Here is an 18,141-nt window from a genome sequence, read left to right as displayed (position 1 = left end):
TTTTTTTGAAAAAAAAAAAAAAAAAAAAAAAAGGGAGAAAAAAATTGTACAGGCCAATTAAAAAAAAAAAAAAAAAAAAAAAAAAAAAGAAGGACCTAAAAAAAAAAAATTCTTCCACAAGATCTAAAAACTATGCAATCACTCTCCTTTTCCACCCAAGATAGTTGCAGAAGTCTGACATTCTCCCTCTACTGGTACGGGAGGAGAAAAACAGAGAGCTGAGAGTGCTCAGACAGCTGGCAATAATGAAGGTCTGAGCTGAAATATGCTGAGCCACAGAGAAGGCAGCCAAACGCATTCCAGTGAACTGACTACATAACAAGGAACTGCTGCCGCCTCCCGCTACTCTGTAATCTGCCCGTGTGTTGAGAAGGAAAGAGGAAATGTCTACTACTGATGCAACAAAGTGAGAAAGAGAAGGGTGGGAAAATGCTAGCAGCGACTGCAGCACAATCAGTCACCGTGCCATCTGTCCGTCTTCACGCATTTCAATAACATAAGAAGAAGAAACTTGCTAATTATACAAGTAGTAAAGTTTCAGATGAATATCATCAAGAAATGCTATTTCTACCCCTCCCCCCCCCCAGAGTTAAATGACATAACTCCAACAAATAGCAGAAATAAGAAAAATCACAGTCCTCTGGCAGGATCTGAAAACTTCACATGTATGCAAAAAAAACAAACAAACAAACAAACAAACAAGAAAAAACAAATAAATAAATCATCTTACCTGCAGCACAGACAGCTTAGTCTGGTTTGAAAGACTGAGCTTCTCCTGCTCCGATGGGTACGCGTTGAAGCGGTGCTCGTACAGCCAGCTGCGGAGGATCTGAACCGACTCCTTGGGCAGGTTGCCGCGGCGACGGCGCTTTGCGAGGATCCCTTTCCCTGACAGGTCGAGCGGGGAGCCGTCATCGCTGTCCGACACGGCCGAAGAGTGCTCCTGCTCGGGATGGTGGTCATCCTCCAGACCTGGGGAGAAGACGAGTCGATTTTAAACACGAATCTTTCAACAAGAACTTGGTGGGATCAAAAGTAGCAGTGATTAAAGGCACATTGATATAAAACTACACCAGTATGGTTTCTTTGTCTTTTCTTCAGAAATAATTTGTTTCTGATTTGATCTGCAGTTTAACAGACATGGGAACGGTGTATGACTGTTCCCCCCCCCCGCCGCCAACCTTTCCTGCTGACAATTATTTATATCAAGAACAAAAACATCATTTGGGGCTTTAAGAATTTCTACTGTCTTTAACCAAAGACAAAATTAATACACTGACATTTTAGAAACACCTGAAGAGTTTTACATCTGGGATTAGTACGGCTAACCTTGCTAAACTCTACATTCACCTACATTCTCTCTCTCTCTCTAAAAAAAAAAAAAGGGTAACTGTGAGGTTTCCAAAACGCTGCCAGTATTAGAAATCCAACATGTTCCACGACAAAAGTTGAAATAAAGAAACAAACACTTGGTGCAACACTTTCCAGCCGTCCTGTTCTCTTCTTAAAGTCTTACTCTCGCATAACTTTGCAGCCCTAATGAAATACATCCCTAGTTTCATTTACTTTATTTTTTACAAACACCCAACAGTCAACTTTGAGTCGCTTCTTCCACCCAAACATGGGAGTTGTCAGGGTGATCCGGTATCACCCACTGTCCAGGGAAACCGCCCCCCCCCAGCCCCCAACAAAAATCAGGCTGAAAAACAGGCCAGTCAGTCATCAGCACACCTCTCAGTATACCTCTAGTTTCGATTTGGATCAATTAGCAAGACAATACCTCACACTCAACCTAGTCATGAGAGAAAAATGAAAGGAACAGTAAAAAAAGTATCTAAACCTAATTGGTTACTACTTTATATGCAACTTATCACAAAGTGATGTTTGCATTGAGAACTATTTCGACCAACTGCTGTTTTTTTCTCTCCAATTATTATTATTATTATTATTATTTTTTTTTTTTAAGACTGAACCCACTTCTCATTCGAATCCACGGCGGGTCAGAGGAGGAAAACTCCCCACAAAATGGAGCATGCCTGATCCCAAAGGGGTGGGCCACAGAATGCAGTAAATGTCTTTCTCTGGGAGCTGGGTTGAAACCTGACCCCTGGGGGCAGCGCCTGTCCTCACAAAGGAGATTGTGTGCATATCAACATCACAGCAGCCAAGTGGGCCCAGGAACCTATTGACCATGCAAAGACGGAAGTGCCGTTTTGCTCCGCACACATGTGCAAAATGTTCATCTTTGACTCCACAGAGGAAAACAGCAGACGTGCTAGAATAAGTAGAAAAATATATATATAGATGCTGAAAAATGCTACTTTTGTATCACGGATATAATCGCGGCCCACAGAGCTCTTTTCATGTGGTCAGGACAGTCCCCTGAAGAAACGTGCTGTACGTGATCCTACAACTCTGCTGCTGGCCGATACTGACAGTAGGGCTTTATCTTAACAACCGAAGCAGCAAATGAATGGGATTTGATCAGCTAAGAAAAATACATCAAAGATAAAAGAAAAAAAGGTCACACCAGCAGCAGCAGCTGTGTGGTAAATCACTGCGGCTGTCAAACAAGCCAACTTCTTATTTTTACACACGCATAGGTAGCAGGAAAATCATTCAAAAATAAAGTCTAAGAAAAGGAAGCCAATTAAACTTTTCTACTAATGAATCAATATGCAACAAACTAATTTGAGAAATATATATGCATGTCAGAAACTGCTGTGATAAAACAGTCTATCAAAAAAAAAAAAAAAAATGGTAACCGAGCCATCTGGAGCGCACAAAGGAGGCAGAGAGAAACGCACAGCCTCCCGCATGCCGCTCCGCCAGATGGACAGCACGCCTGCCTCAGGAGAGAGAGAGGAAGAGAGAGAGAGAGGGGGGAGAGAAAGAGAGAGCGACAGACAGACACACAACTAGCTAGCTAGCTGTCCCTCCAAATTCAAACATAAACACACGCTGCATTTGCTCGCAAAAAAAAAAAAAAAAAAATCAAACAAACAAAAAAAAAACCTCTGCATACCAGGCAACAGTTCACGGCGAAAGCCAGACAGAGCCAGCAGACGCACAGTTCTGGGGTTTGATTTATTTTTATTTTTTTTAAAAAGTCAATGGAATAAATTAGAAAACACGGTCAGGTTGGCGCTCACCTCGTTTCAACGCTTTCATTCTTTGTTGATGGCTCCGCTTGAAAACACGCAGCTGTCCAAGTTGCTTCCACTCACAAAGCGACACTTTCCGCTAAGGCTACCAAGAGGTGCTGCAGCTTTACACGCGAATTTAAAACCTCTTCTCCTCACACTACTTCGCATAAAAGGGCTCCCACGTTTCCATTGCGCTCCTCGCCTTCTGCCAGGATGAATGTTTTCCAAGTCTTGTTTTTCCTCTTGTCGCTTGCTCCTTAAACCTGCATACAGCAGCAGCAGCCACCGCTTTGCCAATCTTGACAGTCTCAGCTGCAGTGGGCCCGCCTCCACTGATGGCCGTCAGCCAATCGTTTTCCTGGATTACTGATCCTGGAGAGTGGTCAGCCAATCGCAGTTCTTCTTCGGACAGCGGTCTGGTTTCGTGTTGTTGTGATGGACGGGAGAACCTTTTCATTCAAAATATAACGTTTGTGGGTCAAAGAAAGAATCGTACGTTTTTTTTCTGGATGTTTACAGTTCTTATACGCTGTAATAAAAAAAAAAAAATATTTATATATATATATATATATATCTAGATACAAATCATTAATTATCCCTGCCTGTCGAAAACGGTTCCTGTTATTTTACGTAACAAATGTGTATGCTCAGGTTACATAAATCATAAAAATGTGTGGAATAAACTGTTGTTTCTCAAATAAGTTGATGTCAGTAGAAACAAATGTTAGAAAAGTAGTAGTAAAATGAAAAATAATTATTTGAACTCTTCGGAATAGTCCCTTTCAATCGATTACTGGTTCAACTCTTAGAAGTCTGCTTCAATATAGACCAAGAGCTCAAATTAACCAAATGTACAATGAGCAAAATATTAAATGCCTTGTGAATAACTGCAGTTGGTAGTAATATGACGGTCTACCATTTCATAGGTACTTATATCTCTTAAACCTTTCCACACAGAGATTGCAGAGTGAAAAAAGAATGAATAATATCTGAAATGTGTGGGGTGTATATGTATTAAACTGCAAATCCTTTTAGGGTATTGCTTTACCATCTATAAACAAATATTTTTTTTGGCTGTTCTTTACAGAAATGGCTCAAGATGGGATTGAGAGCGTTTATACATTTTCAAGTCTGGCTATGGCTTCTCAATTTTAAACCTCCGTTTCTCTTCCAGGATTACCCAGTGTATTTAGCCCAATCCATCTTTCCAGCTTCTCCATCCTTACTGCAGAAGAGTATCTGCAAAAGTTACATTTTGATATCAACTGACTAAATAGTCTCACAGCTTGGAAGTAAGATGTAAGTGTATCATATATATACTTTGTCATCAAGTAAACATAATTACTTAATTACATGTTTACTGTCATCTCCCATCATGAATTTTTTTCTTCATTAGACATTAAATCTGGAGCGGTGGCTCTAAAACTATTCTAACCCCCAAAACTTTTTTTTTTTTTGCATTTTGTAACATCCATTCAGTAATGCTCCAAACAAATGTAAGAAACTGGTGCGTAATCAGAGAAAGCAGAGTACAATCATGACGTAAAAAAAACATCCCAGCAGGTGAATAGCGTGTACAAAAAAACCCCCCATTTTGAATCAAGGGAAAAGCTGACTACATATACACGGCCTTGTAAGTGGAAAAGAAAACAAAGTCATGATAAAGTGCTTGAGAAAGTATTTTGTGCACTTTATTGAACATTGCGCATCTGCAGTATACATGTCGACAACCTTGAAACTGTATAAACAGGTTTACAATATTGTAAAAGATATTTAATCTGGTTTAATTCTTATGTACAGACGATAACTGTAAGAAGCACAAGGGGAAAGATGCAAGACAGTGTCCTTTTAATAGCAAAGAAGCCATTTACTCTGTATTGCACACTTTGTTGTAACCAGAGTATAGTGGACAGTAACAAAGGTAATACTCTCCAAACAACAGGCCCACATACTCACTCACAGCACAACCCTTTTCATTCAGCTCTGCTGGATAACACACATCTTATATAGTACTCTAAACAGATTCTAGTCATTAAAATATGTGCTTACTTCATTAAAATATTTATTTGTCAACAGGTTTTGCTACATCATTTCTCTGCTGGAATGAGCATGGCCTCCGTCCCTTACCCGACCCTCTCCCGTTTTTCATGGCCAAGATGAACCAAGCGAAGACGGAAAAAGAGCTCGTTTGGTTTCAGTTGTGTTTTTGGCCCCAACAGACTTTCAGAGACTTCGAATCATTTTCTAGGGTTCGATGCATTTTGTCTCTTGTTTGCAAGAATTTGTAAAGACAACCAAAAAAAAAAAAAAAAAAGGTAATCAATATGTAATAAATGTGAATCCATTTGCCTGTTATTACAAATGCTTTTAAAGAATGGAATTAAAAATTGAAAAATTTATGAAAAACGAAACGAAACAAAAAAAAAACACCAATAGGGTGCTTCTTATGCATATAGGCAAATACTTATAATTGTCAATGACAGTCATCTTCACGAACATCTTTAGGTTACGATTGCAGATCTCACCATTATTAAAAAAAAATAAAATAAAGAACTTAATCATTTAAAGCAACAACAATTTCAGTTTATGAAGAAGCCTCTGGAGATAATTCAAACCCAGGCAAAACAGAAGAAGTCTGGAAGGAAAGAGAGAAAGAGAAATGATTGATACTAATTTGAAACGAGGAGATTGCTCTTGGCTTATCCATATGTAATAAAGGAAATAGAAACGGGGGGGGGGGGGGGTTTGTGAAATAAAATATGTGGTCAAGAAATTTGTGGTGAGAAACTCAGTGTAAACTAGGAATACTGTTTTAAAAACTTTTACTCCAAACTCTTGTGTGAAATCCATTTTCTCCTCTACCCAAAAATCATAAAACAACCAACCAGCGTGTAAACTTGGTGTGAGGGAACAACTACGAGAGTTACAAAGGAGAAGAAGAAAAAAAAAGGGAAAAGAAGTGAATGGTAGAAAGCATCAACCTCATATGCATGAGTATCACCCGCAAATCACTTGCTTTACAGCAGCATCCCAGCCCCCCCATAGTGCAACTATGCGGTCAATGGATAACTCTACCCAGGAAATAGGCCTAGCTCCGTCTCTGAACCAGGTTTGTGTGTTTATTGGAGAAAAGCATTGTTTATGAGCACGAGATAAGGTTTTGCTTTGTTTCTGCAAGTATGTCTGTATGTGTCGTGGCATTTCACACGTATCCAAATGACAGAAAAAAAACAAAAAACATATGTACTGGCTTGCTCTGCTTGCCGTCTGTCGCTGGGTGTATTTAAAATGCCACAGTGTGTTTCACCAGCATTCGAGGCAGACAGTTTCGTAAGAAGTTGGTGCGACAACAAGATATGGCAGTAAAACATGATGCGCAAGGACAGAAAAGGATATGTGAGAATTGTAAAGCGAAATAAAAACAGAATATGCTCAGATGGCAGTGACTGCGTAAGATCTCTAGAATACAAATAAAACAGCTAGATAAGCTTGTTTTGACAAAACCTTTTGGGAAATGTTTTTGTGGCAGTCCAAAATTAAATCAGGCTAATGGCAACCTTTGAGTCACATAAAAGGCTTTCAGGTGCTAATGAAAGCACCTGAAAGCTTTCCATCAGTCTATCAGTCTACCCTCATTCAATCAAATGGATGGTATCAGTCCACCCCCATCCAGTCGAATGGATGGGGGTGGACTGAGAGCAGTCATGGGACTGGCTATTGACACCTCTGAGTCATATTCCTTGCTGAGAGTCACCCAGAGCAAGCAAACACAACAGACAAATAATAGCCGTCCATCAAGGGAAAGCTCTTACCATCAACGTGAGAAGAATGGTGATCGTTGGGCTTTTCTAATTCAAAGCCAGAGGCTTAACTTTGGGTTATGGCTTATGGCAGAGAGGCTTTGACAACATACACATGAAAGGAAGAGCATTTAGCCCAACTATTTGGGTCCATAAAAGTCGTTCCGATTTTGATGACCACTTGTTAGACAAGCCCATTGTCTACCAAAGGTGTGGGCTTCAACTTCATCTTCACTGATATAGATGAGTCATCAGTGACTGAATGGATGGTATCGGGTGTAAAAAAAAAACCCCTCAAAGTGCCCACTAGAGAATTACACTGACAAATGGAGATGTTTTGTTTCAAATATCTTTAAGCTACAAAGTGAATTTAGACAAAATGTGAGTGTTTTTAGATGTAGAGCTTCACAAAAATATTCACATACCAGTGACTACCCCCTCTCCCCATTTTGTCAAGTTATACACAAACTGAGGCGGTTATGCTGTTAGTAAATAAATCCAGGTTTGAGAGATATCTGTCTGGATGCTGAAAGCAGACTTGGGCTATAAAACAACTAGTGAACCACTGTTTAACTCTATAAAAGTGAACTAGTACAGCTAAACTGCCATCCTTCCAAAAGATGACTAGTTAGATAAGGAGAACATTAAGCAGAAGCAGCCAAACACATTTATGGTAAATCTGGAGAAGATCAGAGACCCAAAGCTCAGAAAGCATCTGTAGACAGGACAACTATTAGTCGTGCATTCCACAAATCTGTCTATTATGGAGGAGTGGGGAGTGGAAAGCTATTGCTGTTGGAAAACCATGAGAAGTCTCTAAAGTTTGCTGAAAGAAGGGGACACAACAAACATGTGGATGAATGTTTTTTGGTGGAAGAGACTAAAACTGAACTTTTGCCCTGCATACAATACAGGTGTGGCAGACAATTAACCACTGTGAAGCATGGTGGTGGTACCATTATGTTGTGGGGATGCTGGTTTGCGCCAACGGCAGCATGGCTGAAGCTAAATGCATAGACGAATGGGCACAAGTTTGATATCTGCACATTTAAAGTTGGCAAGGACATAAGCAAAAACGGTGGTTTCACAGAAAATTGAGTAGAAATACTACAAACAAAAATGGACTCCATAGTTTCAAGATCTTTGCTTTTTTTGAACACCATGTATCATTTTTCTTCCACTTTACAGTTCTGCAATATTTTGTGCCTAATTATGTACAATCCCGATAAGTTTGTGGTTATAACATGACAAAATGTAAAAAGGCTCAAGCGGTATGAATACTTTTGCAAAGCACAGTGGGTCTCTTAATGCAAAACAAGATAGGGATTAGGATTCTTTGTCCTTTCACTGAATGTGATAACTGACTACTGGTTTGACATGCAAGCACTGTTGCCCTCCTGAGGTTGGAAACAATCCTTTTCCATGAAATTAACTCTGTCAGATAGGGTAGCGTGTTGTGGTTCTCATCGTTGGGCGGTTCTGTTCGAGCTTCCTGCCTTGTGGATATCCAAATGTTAACTCTGCAGTACGTGTGTTGCTGTGAGTAAAACCCACTCCCATCTGTTTTCACAGTCAAGCTTTGAGTTTCCCTGCTACTCACATTTTATTACATGGGCTAAATTTCAAACAGTGTACTGATCTTTGGCTTTTGTATACTAAGTATATGATTAAAAGGCCAATCACTTATATATGTAATGATTAAATTAGAAAAGTTAAGAGATAAAAAAAAATGTAATCTTTGTTTAGAGTGGAGAAAAGCTGGATAAAGTGAAGTGGGGTTGATTAGTAGGTGGGAAGCGGAAAAGAAACGCCTGCCGTTAACCAGCATGCTCACCCAGCTGCACAACTTCAGAGCCCCAGATTATTTTGAAATGTATGACATTGATGCACAATTATATTCCTTAAAGCACTTAAATGTATATATGTAACAGAAAATATCCTACATATTTCTGGAGTCATAGCACAGAAATGGAAAAAAAGAAATAGAGGAAAGGAAAATAAAAAAAGAACTAAAAGGATATTAGGATTTTTCATCTACAAATAATGATAATAATTAAAAAAAACATCGTGGACAGCCATTTTGAAGGAACCTCCAGCCTGACTTTGTTTAATATGTGCTTTCATTAAAAAACCCCATTAAGAAACTAAACGCTAAAGTCTTTGACACAAAAAAACTCAAACAAGATTTTGTTTGTTTGTAGGAACTACATAAATAATCTTTCACATCGGACTTTGTTTCATCATACCAAAAATAGTCAGAAAAGCTTGATCTAAATGGATTCTTGCCCAGCCCAGATCAATAATTGAAGAAAAAATAAATACAAGGAAGACATACATACACACACACACACACACATATACATACATATATATATGTGTGTGTGTGTGTGTGTGTGTGTGTGTGTGTGTATTGGTGGATTTGTGTGCAACTTGCATGATGGCCACAAGGAGGTGCTGTGCAAAGCTACAAGATGGCCAGTGATCTGGGAAGAGAGCAAGAGAGTGGGAGACAGAAGCATTGATGCTTATGTTCTGTCTGCTTTATAAATCTTATAGCCAAGATATAGGAACTTTTAAAACAGTCTTTATGAAGAGTTTTTAACCTATAATTGTTATAATAATACCTTCATTAACATTTTTATGAGATCAAGAAAAAGTAAGAAGAAATGATAAAGTTCATCAGCTGAGGTCTTCCCTGGCAGCCTCTGAAGAGGAATCTTCTGCTTCATAAGTTTGTAGTCTGTTGGGTCCACAAATGTTTCATTATCAGTTTCAAGCAGGACCAGCCTATGATTATGTTAAAAATATCAAAACACCCATTCATTGGCATTGCTCCTCTACACACCCTTCCTTACTCACCATAACTCATCTGCACTCAAACAAAATCCTCCCTGTTTTCCCCCCCATTTTTCTTCTCTTTAACAAACTTATCTGTCCTCGGATCCTTGCTAGTCCCTTTTCTCTCAGAGGCGAGTTTGGGCCTCGGGGACGTAAATTTCAATGCTGTCTGCGCTCTCTGTGGCAGAGTTCTGGCGAAACGAGGCAGCCTTCTTGGCAGCTAGCAGGCGCTTGCGAGCCTCTTGTCTCTGTTTTTCTGCCGAGGCCGATGAAGAGGTTGAAGAAGAGTCAGCACTCTTCTCGCGGGCAAGCGTCGGTCGCGTCTTGCTAGGCTTCTTTGATGCCGGAAGGGCCTCCTTGTCCTCGTTCTGCAAGATTGAGGGAGGAGATAACACGACAGAAGGAAAAAGTGTTAAGACAACAACATATACTAGTAATCCGTTTCCTGTTCTTGTTCAGACAGATTTGGCAGACATGATTCACAGAGATCATTTGCCAAAGCTGTTCTGTCGTTCCCTTGTACTGCTCGAGACAACATGTAGCGGACTAGACGATCAAACACAAAACAAGGACAGTAGAGACAGCTGGTTACAGACAAGTCGACATTGAGAAAGACAAATTTTCAACCACTTAAAATGGCAACATGAATGGATGTGTACTGGGTTTATCTGAAACCATAAAAGGATGACAGGACAGCCAAGACATTTACACTGATATGCAACAAAAAGCGGACCTCGTCACTTTGCCCCTCCACCGTTTGTACTTTGGGATGTTTGGTCTTTTCATAAAGTACCTTTTTGATTGCAAAAAAAAAAACTTTGTGCTACAAAACAATATAAAAAAAAAAAAAAAACGTTTTAGTGCTTTTGGTAGATTTCCCATTTTAGCATTTTCACCACAAAAACCTAGAGGCAGTAACAACCTGTTGAACTGGCTTGATATGCAACTGAATGGAGCCCTTCTTGACTACAATGATGATTGCAAAATTGATGTTACCACTGAGTATTTGGAGTTACTACGGTGAACTGATTAGCCAGAGATGCACCAAAAAACTAATAGGATTTAATACTGAGAGATTAGTGATTTAACAAGAAATCATGTAAATTTGAGGCCTAATGGTGTTTGCACATTTACACTACTTGTAGGAAAATCTGATGGGTTTTTAAAAGTAGAAGAAGGGTTTTATAATAATTTTACGCTTTTTCAGACTCACTGTTTGCCTTGTGAAACAGAAACCCTCTTAGAGGAATCATCTCTGTTCAAGTAAGTAGCCATAAGTAAAAGTTGCTCTGAAATTTCATTTTAAACAATATTTAACTTACCCTGACAGCCACAAATTTCAACCTTTCAAAAAAGATTGTGCTGTTATACTTTGTAAAGCTTGCACTTTCATTTTGAAAGATTAAGTCTACCGTTTATGTTTATTAACTACAGAGGTAAGCAACCAATTTCACATCAGCTGTACGCATCAAACCTAATGTATGTTAGGCCTAAACCAGCTGACAAATACTTATTATGGTATCAATGGGGATGAGTGAAGTGGCAAGCACCACCCTAGTTTTCTATCATCTCCACATCTACTTAAAGTTATTGTGACAATGTCACTACAGAACAACAGATTCAACAAGCAGAATGTTTATTTTTGTTTAATCTGGGTCATAATCTCTTATTTTATACTTATTCAAACAGAAATTGTAATAACACTAGAAGGTGTGTAGTGTAAAACATTTGGAAACAAAGATTACTATTAAATTAAATTACTGCACTATTAAATGAAAACCATACATAAGATTTGTCATATGAAACTATTTACGTCCTTCAATTAATCCAAAACTCTTGATCTCAAAGAGAAAAACTGACTTGCATTAGTTAAGAACGTAGGTAGGAAATGATTTGTTGACAGGCGCAAAATGGACTGGGACAAAATGTTAATGTGCGGGCATAAAAATGAGACACTGATTATAGAAGGGGCAAATTAACCTGGAGCCACAAAAAGAACTTCACATACAGCTACATTCATAATCCTGGAGACTTGGACGTCACAGACAACACAAAAAGAAAAGGCTTTAGACAGAGACAAATGTGGCCAGGTTAATGAGCAAGAGCAAAAGCATTCTGTCACATTAACCGGTGCATCATAGCCATGCTCCGCCGCAACACAGACACCAACACGTGGACACACACATAGATAAATGACGCATGCATGCTCAAAGCAGGGCTTTACACTTTGAAAACACAGCAGCCCCAGCCCTCTTTGAGATGGCTCTTTTCCCATGCATGCCTAGAGGGGATCTCTCGGGGCCCCTCTGCGTTGGACAGGGAGGCCTTGTTAAGAGTTCATCCCACGCAGGGACAGGGTTTAAAAAGAGTGGGAGAGAAATGGTGGTGGTGGTGGGAGGAGAGAGGCCGGTTTCGGCGGCTTTCCTACCCCAGCCAGGGCACTGGGCAGCATGGGTGGGAAGTACCTTCCGCTCAGGGGACGACTGGGCGGCCCCAGACGGCACGGGCTGCCAGTCATTGGACTTGAGATGGTAGAGCTCATCAAACTTGAGGCTAATGTCCTCGATAGATAGCTGCAGCAGGTCCCAGAAGCCAGCCAGGTCCTGGGCTGTTGGCCGTGGGTTGGCAGTCACATTCTGACCAGAGAAAAATGAACAAGGTGAAACGGAACGAACGGCGAGGAGGACAGCAGCTAAACATTGGTGTATGTTTGCAAGACCTATTACGCTCTTCATTTATTTCACTCTTTGTTTTTCATTACCTCATGTTTTAATCTGATGTAAATCACTTTCTGTTGACTTCTCTGTGAATTAAAAGTGCCTTATAAATTAAGAATGAATGATGGGAATGTATTTTAAATAGGAGTAGATACAAATTAAACAGTAACTCCTTGTATTAAATAAGGCTGCATTTAGAAAAAAAAAAGTAGGTTTTAGATAATAGAACTGCATCTACTGCACAAATTGCTAAAAAATATCTGAAGTGGACGCAGCAATGAGTTAAAAGTCATGACTTTTTATAAATTTCCTGATAAACCTGATTTGACTGGACAGAGATGGGCTGTATTTCTTTTTTTTTTTTCTTTTTTTGCTTCTGAGGTGTGTAGTTCAAATTTCCTAAGATGCAGTTATTGAAAGTCACAATCTAATAGAGAAAACTAATTTTGAAATGTTTTATGCACACATTGTTTAATGTGAAGTGTAGGACTTCACTTGAGCGGTCCTGATGGGGCTCTCGTTAGCTTTTGGTGGAAAAAAAAATGTAATGGATATAGTTATCCTTCAGTAAAAAAACAATGTTTTTGGTTGACTTGAAAGTTTTTCCTATTCATTTAATAATTAAAATATAAAAATAAATAACAGAATTCAATGCAGACATCACCTCAAAGAGATAGACATTTGGATATTTAAACGAGTGAAATAAGTCCATATGTATAACTGCATGTAAAAATACTATAAATTCAAATTTATTTATAATTTACTATCTAAAGTATTTGTCAAACCACAGTTGTTGAGAAAATGCTTTAACCCAACTGAAGTTTTAACAAAAATAGCAATAAAACTATTGTCACAGTTACATTCATATCTTTAGTGTATTTACACTGTTATGTATATGTGAAAGGTTCATCTAAAAGAGAACTGTTTAAATTATATAGTATTTTTTTAATGAATAAAAAAAGAGCCACACAACCATGTATGGCATCTTAATGAAGACACTTTTCAAGGTCGGAGAACAATGTAATATTGATGCAGTTTTTATGTTCGCCACTAGATGGTGCAACGCAACAGCCTCGATTAGTGAAACACTTATGCTGCTACTTTGGTTACATAGAATTACCAAACTACATTGAGAACCAAGTGATTTACTATCAAATTACAAAATATAAAGCGCCCATATCTTCTGTGCAAAATGGTTTAACTGAAGTAATCATATTTCTGAAAAGCTTCCAGACGTGAAGAGATGTCAGAAAAGGTACAGTGCAATTGCTAAGTACCACTTGTAACAGTTCAACCACCAGCATTATTGTATTTTTTCATTGTATGTGATGAACTAACATGTAGAGACATACAGATGTGTACTGCATTTTCCAAATACTCACAAATACTCACACACGAAGAAAAAAAAGAGAAAAACTTCCTCCTTAGAATGATCCTGTTGATATTTTACATAAAAATGTACATATGGCACAATATCTAAAGAGGTATGAATACATTTTTAAGGCACTGGAAGTCCAAAGCTGAAATCCTGCACGCTCCCGTTCAAAGTCTGCGGTGCTTTAAACACGCTGACCTCTGTCTGCGTTGGCTCCACATTGCTCACCATTCTAATGCTTCAGCGCTTCCTGCTCTCATCTCAGGGCAAATCACATTAGAGTGCCGCTTATCACTCACTATGGTACATATCATGTGCTGGTTGTTGGCTACAATTTGTATAATGGCATTTTCACAAAAAGACGTCATCTGGGTGGAAGGGCTTATTGGTTTAATATAAGCTCCTTGTGTTTTGTGCTGCGGGGTCCTCATGATGGAGTCTGTGCATGCTTAATGTGCTGCGTATCATGGCTGCTTTCATATTAGTCAGCTTTCAAGTAGATGAAAGCTTTTTTATGCATTGCAGCTGACAAAGGGACGCCAACTGTGCATTTTGAGTTTGAGCTTGTGAGCAAAGTGTGACAACATACACACCAGGTTTTGTTCACACAGTCCCCGGAACTGCTGGAACTTCTGAGACATTAGGAGCTGAGCACTTCCCACTGCACTGCGGACTTTCCCGAGCACTGTAGTGAGAAGAAAGCAGAACTAAACACAGCACGGTTTGAAAGCGTTTTCGAATGCATAATTAGGAATTATGTTACTTTTTGCAACACCCCCACCTGGAAAATGGGTCAGCAGCTGGATGGCATGAATGCGATAAAAAGTGAAAATCCTCTTTTTGGACACTACATCTTCCCAGTTGACTTGGATGCAACTTGTGACTTGTTACAACATTAGTCTGTTTGCAGAGTCAAATTAGGACAAACATCTGCCTTGACAAAACTCAGAATCCTCCCCGATTGGTGGATTTTAAAGATGTAGGCGTGGGACTGCTGTGTGGCGGGCGAGATCCCACTTCTGCACTGCAGCTCTACATCAGATTTGATGCAAACTACTTAACCAAGTCAGGCCACATGCACACACCATTCAAAACACTGAGTTTTGAAAATGCAAACTCCCTTGCTGAGGACAAGCAGGCACTTATCTGAACAAGCCCTTCATGATAACCGCCTTGCACGGTTTGCATTTATGGTGTGCTTTGCCTGTCTGCCCACTGCTGCTGTGTCTCCCAGGCCGATGCTAAGGCACTAATCTAATCTGAGGGTTTAATCAGTTCCAGACTAGATTTGTGTAATTCTGGAGATTACAGGCCTGCTTGTGTGCGTTAACCCCAGGTATTACAGCATCATCCTTTCCATGCTGTGTTTGTGCAACAGATTGATTAGAGGGAGTGAGAAATGAGTTATGCACAAAAATCTAAGGTCAGTGTGTCTCATCCAGAAGGCCTGGAACAGCCTTTCTAAATGAGAGAGCGTAAGGTCTTCTTGAAGTCATCCAGCTGCCTTCTATCTGGGAAACAACAGCAAATCAGCCATAAAGAGACAAGACTCTTAAAAAAAAAAAAATCCCAGAGCGGGGTCACTGGATGCTGAGGCGAATAGTTCGCAGACTCTCTGAAGAACCAATGGCTACACACCTCAAAGATTCACGTGGCCTTCAAATTAGCTCAAGAACGGTTTGCAGAGAGGTCTGTGGAGTGAACTTAAGCTCTTATTGATGCAAAGTATGGGTTGACGACATATTAAAAACTTTAGATCATGAATGGGATGTAAAACAACTTTATACATGCGCATGTGTATGTGACAGCAGGTGAGCGATGGCTTTTGACGCTGTATTTCCTCACGGCTACATACAGTCCAGCAAAGACCGTGTGGACCTTACCCTCCTCTGAGAGCTGGTTGTCTTTGGTCTCCTGCTCCATCTGTTGGCACCAGCCTTCCATGCGTGCCGTTTCGGCCTGCAGCAGCTTCAGGAACCAATGGCCGTCTCTTCTGCACAGCGTTCCGCCTCCTCCGCTCTGGGAGACGCCGCCGCTGCTACCGTTTCCGCTGTCCAGCCAGGGATCCGGGGGCGGCAGAGACGAGGGATCAAGCGCTGGATCCAGGCTTTCGGAGAAAGACGAGGAGCTGCTCCGCGTGGTGGAGCGGTTGAGGATCTGCCTGGGAGGCGGTGGGGAGGAGGTGTCGCCAGTCTGGTCTCCGTTGTCTAAAGAGTCTTGTCCAGGGGGGGAGCTCATTGACTGACTGGCACTGTTGACCATGACTTTCTTCTCAAAGGTTTTGGCAACGCTGATGTGAGAAATGGCAGAGATGTCCTGTGTGTCTGAGTCCGTTTCTTGTTTTGCGGCCATACTGCTGGAGCGACTCAGTCTGGAATAAAGCAAAGAGACAACGTTACAATTCAATTCCAACAGAGCAGAGAGCAAAATATATTTTACTGTTTCTCGCCAAACAATCTGCTTCAAAACTCCTCAGATTACCACCAAAAACTTCACTGTATGTGATTAGTAGTTTATGAGACAGACCAACACAAAGAGGTCCATAACTGTCAAGAAGAAGAAAATCAATACAGTATTTTTAAAATCTGAAAATCTGAAAAGGGTAGCATGCACATGTACAAAGCCTCCTTCACTCTGACGCATAGCATGGCTGTATCATGCTGTGGGGAAAAACTGGTAAAGACTGCTGAATGAATGGAGGGTTACGTTTCAGTTGAACAATAACCCTGAATTTAAAACTGGAACTACAATGGATTGATTTTGATCAAAACAGATTCAGGTGTTACAGCAAAATTAAAGTTTGGACTTTGACTCGGTCAATAGAGGAGCTGTACATTTAATTGAGCGTAGGTTACTTTGAGAAAAGGAATGGTCAGAAATGGTCTCTAAAAATGCAAAGTTGGTAGAGATTCATATCCCAAAAGGTGGTTCTGCAAAGTGCTCACTCGGGAAGACCGAGTACAAATGCACAAAATACTTTTCATATTTCTATTTGTAAATGTTTCCCATTTTCCTGACACTTTGCAAATACATAAAATGTTAATAAAATAAATTGAACCTTTATTAACATGACTAACTGTGGAAATTACTTTTGAGAACTCATTCAATTATTTCCCTTTCCGGGAACAAATAGGACCTGTTGAGTTGAAAAGCAGAGTCAGTTCTCTCGGTCAATGCAGATACAAGACACTTGAGAGCGAGGCATCCTGCGAGCTTCTCGCCTGAACCGAGCAAATGAATAAATGGACTTGATGTGATTGATATGAATTCTGTCTAATTGTCTCCATTTCCAGGAAACGCAGATGCAGTTCAGACAATATGCCAAAAGCACTCAAGAACAAAAGAACAGCAAACAGGACATGGGTCTCAACAACAAGCAGAGACGTATTTAAAGCCTCCCTCCTTGGTAAACTCGGTCAGTGCAGTTCTTTTTAATCCAGGCACAGCAAGATTCATTTGAAAGGTGTAGCTTCTGCATGTTGAGGGTTTCTTTGCGCACAGCTAAAACAAAAATCATGGCATTTACTTGGAAAGCCATTCTGATCTAGTGTTTCTATGTAGAAGCAACTTCTAACACGACACTGAATAGAAAGAGAAGTAAGAAGACAGATTGCATCCAAAAGAACTGTTTCTAAATATATATATATATATATAGGAGTTTTGAAAGTCTAGATTTCAAAGAAAGAACTGATTAAGTGAATATATGTATTACATTTAAATACTGCATTAAAAAATGAAAAACAAAACAAAAGCGAAAACAACTTTATAGCAATTTAAATGTTCAAGATGGCTTGGAGGAGATCTTTAAATAGTAAATGCTCATAGGAGGAATGTGATTCAACAATCACAAACACCACACGCACAAAAACACCCGGGATGGTTTCACATATACAAAGGCCCTGGAGGGAGTAGAACAGTCAGAAGAATGTGTGTGTGGCTATAATATAAATTCCTCACGTTGTTAAAAGGACAGGAAGAGGACTTACTGCCACCCGTCCTCCACCTGTACTCCTATTGACTGAAATCTGGCCAGGGGCGGGGTCTCCTCTCTTGGAACTTCCTGAATGCAGTCAACCTAAAATGGAAAAAAAAAAAAAACAAAAACCCAAACCAAGAGGGAAACAACGCTGGCTTAGAAGGTCATGCATATTTTATATCACTGGACCTGTGAAGTCTTTCAATTTTGAGTCTCAAAAAAAAAAAAAAAAAAAAAAAAAAAATCCAAAAAAAAAAAACAACAGAAGGGGGCCCGGGTATTAAATGGG

At 39.8% G+C, this 18,141-nt stretch overlaps 2 protein-coding genes across 6 annotated transcripts in view; both read right to left on the bottom strand.

Moving 5' to 3' along the window:
• Nucleotides 1-3,505, bottom strand: part of tgif2 (TGFB-induced factor homeobox 2) — an 8,958-nt gene extending 5,453 nt beyond the window's left edge. Inside the window, exons 1-2 of the mRNA XM_015044476.1 lie at nt 3,153-3,505; nt 731-972 (exon numbers count right to left, since the gene is read on the bottom strand). Of these exons, the coding sequence (XP_014899962.1) occupies nt 731-972; nt 3,153-3,171 (261 nt within the window). The 5' untranslated portion in view covers nt 3,172-3,505. The remainder of the gene's footprint in view (nt 1-730; nt 973-3,152) is intronic.
• A 5,969-nt stretch (nt 3,506-9,474) lies between these two features.
• dlgap4b (discs, large (Drosophila) homolog-associated protein 4b) overlaps nt 9,475-18,141 on the bottom strand; it is a 130,960-nt gene continuing 122,293 nt past the window's right edge. For all 5 annotated transcript variants that reach the window (XM_015044472.1, XM_015044473.1, XM_015044474.1 and 2 more), the window contains 5 exons: nt 17,863-17,951; nt 15,760-16,247; nt 14,470-14,561; nt 12,250-12,420; nt 9,475-10,152 (listed from right to left, as the gene is read on the bottom strand). In XM_015044472.1, the coding sequence (XP_014899958.1) occupies nt 9,910-10,152; nt 12,250-12,420; nt 14,470-14,561; nt 15,760-16,247; nt 17,863-17,951 (1,083 nt within the window). In that variant the 3' untranslated portion in view covers nt 9,475-9,909. The remainder of the gene's footprint in view (nt 10,153-12,249; nt 12,421-14,469; nt 14,562-15,759; nt 16,248-17,862; nt 17,952-18,141) is intronic.

This window comes from Poecilia latipinna, unplaced genomic scaffold (genome assembly GCF_001443285.1).
Source record: "Poecilia latipinna isolate Pla-1442-1.1 unplaced genomic scaffold, P_latipinna-1.0 Scaffold677, whole genome shotgun sequence".
NCBI classification, from domain to species: domain Eukaryota; kingdom Metazoa; phylum Chordata; class Actinopteri; order Cyprinodontiformes; family Poeciliidae; genus Poecilia; species Poecilia latipinna.
This window is presented reverse-complemented; position numbering and strand designations above follow the sequence as displayed.